The following is a 6,000-nucleotide window of genomic DNA, read 5'->3' on the forward strand; positions in this document are numbered from 1 at the left end:
GTCTACCGTGGGAATCATATCCGTTTTTTTTCTGGTATGACGTGCCCACTTGGTCAAAGCCTGCTTCTCGGCTAAATGTTCAAATTAGCACTTTCATAGTGATTAACTGAGAACGTTCTTCGCCAAATGCCAAAGAAACTCTATGAACTCGAGAGTAGAAAAAATTTCGAACTCAAAAAGATCCTCGACCGACGGGATTGGAATCCGCGACACTTAGCTGTGGTCTTGCTGAACAGTTGCGCGTTTATCGCCACGAATATTAGGGCTCTTGGAAACCATTCGCATCTAACATTTTAACCGCAAAAAAAGCAAAATCCGCGAAAGTTAGTTTTTTAAGCATTCCGGGAAGTGACTTTCCGGGAAATGGGTTTCCGGGAAATGGGTCATTCCGGGAAATGATTTCCGGGAAACGGCATTCTGGGAAATGGTTTTCCGGGAAATGTCATAGAATCCTCTATGTTCATATTAGCACTCCCAAAGTTATTAACTGAGAATATTCTTCGCCAATTGACAAATAAACTCTATGCCATCAAAAGTAGAAGACCGGCGGGATTGGAACCTGCGATGCTTAGCTGGGATCTTGCTGAACAGGTGCTCGTTAATCGCTACGAATATTGGGGTTCCGCGAAAGTTTATTTTTAATGCATTCCGGGAATTGGCATTCCGGGAAATGGGTTTCCAGGAAACGGGTCATTCCGGGAAATGATTTCCGGGAAATGGCATTCCGGGAAATGGTTTTCCGGGAAATGTCATAGAATCGCCAGGACGATATCTAGCACTTATACTACAAAATAAAACTTTCAAAAATTTCATTGAGGGCATTTAAGTCATATGTAACAAATATATAAAATGTCTGTATCCACTTATTAACATAAAATCAAAACTTTGTCTTAAGAACAATTCACGCAAACTTTCTGGCCAGCCATGTTGTACACTGTACCAATATAAACTTTTTGTTGTAATGAAAAAAGAACTTCTAAAACAAAATACCCAATGAGGCTGCTTCCGTAGCAAAATAGTAATTATTTCATAGAATATCCAATGTTGAAGCATTGAAGCAATTGTCGAAAACAAAAAAAAATATTCCGTGCTGCTTTTTGGAGAATAGTTTTGTTGCAAATTTCATCCTGGGGAACAGTTAGTTTTCTGGCAAATATTATACAATCGACCAAATATAATTTCGATTATTAAAAAATCTCGAAAGCAGTGTAGCCTATTCTAAAAGATTCTTGAACTAGAGGCTGGTCGTATTTTTAAGGTATTACCATTAAATGTTTTCCACTATTGAATAGTTTTATATCCTTGATAAGATTTTCCAAAGGTAATAGATTCTTAGTGAATAATTTTATAAGTTTTAATAAATTGAAGTCATATGAAAAAATGATAACTTTAAGAATACACAAAATAACATGTTTTAAAAATTCATATCTACAAATTACAAGATATAAGCCATATATCTAAAATGATTATCAAACTAAGAATATATGAAAAATAATTCATCATTGCTAATAGCTATTGAACACGTTCAAGCTTACAGATCAAATTGAATTGAAAAACAGTCATTGTGTAAAGTTACATATTTGTACAAAATCTGCAAATATCCTTGGGCCGAACCTGTATTCTAACAGTATGTATTTTTTATAGGTTGCAACATGTCACTAAACAGACCCCTTAGTATGGTACCGACAAGAGAAAAACGGCGCGTACCAGCCGTCAGGCAACGTCGCCAGAGATGCGAGCAACACGCCTAATCACCTTCTTCTGCCTGCTGCTGGATACCATTTAGCAAACAACAACGTGATTATAAATTATGCAGATATTGGTTATCATGCTGCATCGTTTCATGGCAGAAAGGAATGCGTCAGAAGATGCAAATCGGCTGCTAAAAAGAGTATCTAGGTAAACGACTTCAACAAACAGTGTTCACTTACCTTATGCCATTTCGCAGTAACATTTTGTTCAAATCCTTTAAAATGACCGATCCGTTAGGTAAACTTCAATGGAACAGGTTTCCGATGCAACTACGCACGATGAACAGTATGTGAAACTGTGAGCACCTGATTGGGGATAAACACTTTCGTATTCTTCGTCACAATTTTTGATTCTAGTGCAGGCGAACGTAGAATCGGTAAACACTCCCAAAATTAGGAAGAATCAATCCACTTGAATAGTTTCCCACAAAAATGCCTCACTACGCGATTAGAACAGGTTAGACAATTATCGTCCACCCTTGGATTTCACCTTTCTTCATATGTACGCACGCACAAACATCTCTTACAGAAATCCTCGAGTCGAGACTTCACACACTTCTTGTTGTATGCAGAATGGTATGGTCGGAAAAATGCCGGCTCTAAAAAGCAGTGGAAACGCGAAATGCGCACATCAAGTGAAAAAACACGTCATAAATGGTCGACGGACAGGCCAAGACTGAACATTGATGTGCTTTTTTGTCTTCCGAGTGAATTTTCATTTACGAGCTGATCCTCAGACCACAACATCCAAGTATAACAACACAGCCCCAACAAGACGAGAAGTGCACATCTACGGTGGCTGGTTAACTGCCAGAGAGAACGAACCCAACTCTGAACCCAGTGGACCATTCAATCCGCTCACTAGGCATATTGGTACCGAGCATGCCTATCTCCATTCCAACAAATGACCACCGAGAAGGAGTTGGAGTTTTAGTCAATCTCTTCTCACTGTATTTGCTTCATTTGCTTTCCTCGAAAACGTATTCGACCGTAGATATCTATGTCTCTGGATGCAGTCGTTGGAAGTTACCCCACTATACGGTATTTGCGAGGTTTGCGTCCGCTCACGATGATCCAATCATGATGATGATGATGACGCTGTCGGCGGCGTGGGGATTGATGTTTGGAGCATAGAGTTATTGAAAGAGAAACATGTTGCATGCTCAATCCACCCAGCAGTCGTAGCACACATGTAATTAATTACATATTAAAAGTTCTAACTAATCCAATCAGTTGGATTTGCTAAATGTGGCTACATTATGAGATTTCAGGGCATGCACAGGGCGAATGTCTATATGTTCACAAATTAGAATATCAAAAGATTTCAAAACGATTTCTTTGTACTGAAATAAGCACATATTTTTTTTAGGGACGTTATTTTCGAGGGCCGTTCACCACTCTGGAAATATTTTATCCATCCCAAATGTCCTTTTAATAATTGAGAATAATAATCTTGACCTATTATGTTCTTAAGCAGTGAATTTGACTTGATTTCAAATATTTGTAAAACCATAATTGAAAAAATATTGGTTTTATGTGATCTTGTTACCCATTTATGATAAATAGTATCATTTTAGTAGCTCTCAAAAATAAATTTGAAAATGTACATATGAATGTTACAGTGACGCGGGAAGTGGGTAGGACAGGTAGGACATGTACTACGCACAAACAAACCTGAGTAGAACTGTCAAAGGATTGTCCTACCCACGATTCAACAAAAACAAAAAAGAAGAATCTTTGGAAGAGGTCATGAGTAGACCTAAGACTAGTCGCATCGTGTTATACAAAGCACGAAAGTAGTGATGCTAGCGATTTCTGAACATGAGATAACTCTTGACATAATCTATCAAAGCAATGCTGAACCTCTTGAAAATTTTCAGAACAATTTCTATAGAACTAAGTAAAGAGTGTCAAGAAGTTCTTGACTGATTCAGAATTACCGTAGAAATACCGTAGATTTTGGATTTTGGATTTTGGATTTTGGATTTTGGATTTTGGATTTTGGATTTTGGATTTTGGATTTTGGATTTTGGATTTTGGATTTTGGATTTTGGATTTTGGATTTTGGATTTTGGATTTTGGATTTTGGATTTTGGATTTTGGATTTTGGATTTTGGATTTTGGATTTTGGATTTTGGATTTTGGATTTTGGATTTTGGATTTTGGATTTTGGATTTTGGATTTTGGATTTTGGATTTTGGATTTTGGATTTTGGATTTTGGATTTGGATTTTGGATTTTGGATTTTGGATTTTGGGTTTGGATTTTGGATTTTGGATTTTGGATTTTGGATTCATACTTCTGAAGCATTTCCTCGGGGAATCTGAGACGAAATTCTTGAAATATAGTCTTTAAAGGTTTCTCTGGGGCCTCTTCATTTTTACATCAGGATTCAATGCAAGAAGAGTAAGGAAAAAAAGAACCTTTAGAGGCTATTGTGGTTAAAAGAGACCAATAAAGTAGAGACTTGTATTAAAATAGAGACCCGAAAATGTCAGTGGGAATTTTATGAAATAATTTCTCAAGAATTAACTAAAAACTACTTCCATAAATTTCTACGGTAATTCTGAATCAGTCAAGCAGTTCTGCACAGGGCGAATGTCTATATGTTCACAAATTAGAATATCAAAAGATTTCAAAACGATTTCTTTGTACTGAAATAAGCACATATTTTTTTAGGGACGTTATTTTCGAGGGCCGTTCACCATTCTAGAAATATTTTATCCATCCCAAATGTCCTTTTAATAATTGAGAATAATAATCTTGACCTATTATGTTCTTAAGCAGTGAATTTGACTTGATTTCAAATATTTGTAAAACCATAATTGAAAAAATATTGGTTTTATGTGATCTTGTTACCCATTTATGATAAATAGTATTATTTTAGTAGCTCTCAAAAATAAATTTGAAAATGTACATATGAATGTTACAGGGACGCGGGAAGTGGGTAGGACAGGTAGGACATGTACTACGCACAAACAAACCTGAGTAGGACAGTCAAAGGATTGTCCTACCCACGATTTAACAAAAACAAAATAAAAGAAGAATCTTTAGAAGAGGTCATGAATAGACCTAAGACTAGTCGCATCGTGTTATACAAAGCACGAAAGTAGTGGTGCTAGCGATTTCTGAACATGAGATAACTCTTGACATAATCTATCAAAGCAATGCTGAACCTCTTGAAAATTTTCAGAACAATTCCTATGTAAAGAGTGTCAAGAAGTTCTTGACTGATTCAGAATTACCGTAGAAATTTATGGAAGTAGTTCTTAGTTAATTCTTGAGAAAATATTTCATAAAATTCCCACTGACATTTTCTGGTCTCTAATTTAATGCAAGTCTCTACTTTATTGGAAAACTCTAAGGTCTCTTTTCACCAAAATGGCCTCTAAAGGTTCTTTCTTTCCTTACTCTTCTTGCATTGAATTCTGATGTAAAAATGAAGAGGCTCCAGAAAAACCTTTGAAGACTATATTTCAAGAATTTCGTCTCAGATTCCCCGAGGAAAAGCTTCAGAAGTATGAATCAAAAATCCAAAATCCAAAATCCAAAATCCAAATCCAAAATCCAAAATCCAAAATCCAAAATCCAAAATCCAAAATCCAAAATCCAAAATCCAAAATCCAAAATCCAAATCCAAAATCCAAAATCCAAATCCAAAATCCAAAATCCAAAATCCAAAATCCAAAATCCAAAATCCAAAATCCAAAATCCAAAATCCAAAATCCAAAATCCAAATCCAAAATCCAAAATCCAAAATCCAAAATCCAAAATCCAAAATCCAAAATCCAAAATCCAAAATCCAAAATCCAAAATCCAAAATCCAAAATCCAAAATCCAAAATCCAAAATCCAAAATCCAAAATCCAAAATCCAAAATCCAAAATCCAAAATCCAAAATCCAAAATCCAAAATCCAAAATCCAAAATCCAAAATCCAAAATCCAAAATCCAAAATCCAAAATCCAAAATGCAAAATCCAAATCCAAATCCAAAATCCAAAATCCGAAATCCAAAATCCAAAATCCAAAACTCAAAATTCAAAATCCGATTTCATACAAAATACTTTCAGAGTCTCCTTAAGGATCTCTCTTAAAATTCTTGTAAGGATTTCTCTGCCAATTTTCCCACAAACTCTTCCAGCAATTTGTCAAACCATGATTAGAAGAATTTCTCCAGGAAATCCATGAGAAATCCAAAGCTACTGCCTCCAGTAATTTTCTCAGGTATTATTTTGATTTATTTTTTCAAA

At 35.6% G+C, this 6,000-nt stretch overlaps 1 protein-coding gene across 1 annotated transcript in view; it reads right to left on the minus strand.

Moving 5' to 3' along the window:
- Nucleotides 1–2,560, minus strand: part of LOC110678898 — a 216,715-nt gene extending 214,155 nt beyond the window's left edge. The window contains exon 1 of the mRNA XM_021852499.1: nucleotides 1,932–2,560. Coding sequence (XP_021708191.1) covers nucleotides 1,932–1,954 — 23 coding nt within the window. The 5' untranslated portion in view covers nucleotides 1,955–2,560. The remainder of the gene's footprint in view (nucleotides 1–1,931) is intronic.
- Nucleotides 2,561–6,000: the final 3,440 nt, after the last annotated feature.

The sequence above is a fragment of the Aedes aegypti genome, chromosome 1 (assembly GCF_002204515.2).
Source record: "Aedes aegypti strain LVP_AGWG chromosome 1, AaegL5.0 Primary Assembly, whole genome shotgun sequence".
Classification (NCBI taxonomy): Eukaryota; Metazoa; Arthropoda; class Insecta; order Diptera; family Culicidae; genus Aedes; species Aedes aegypti.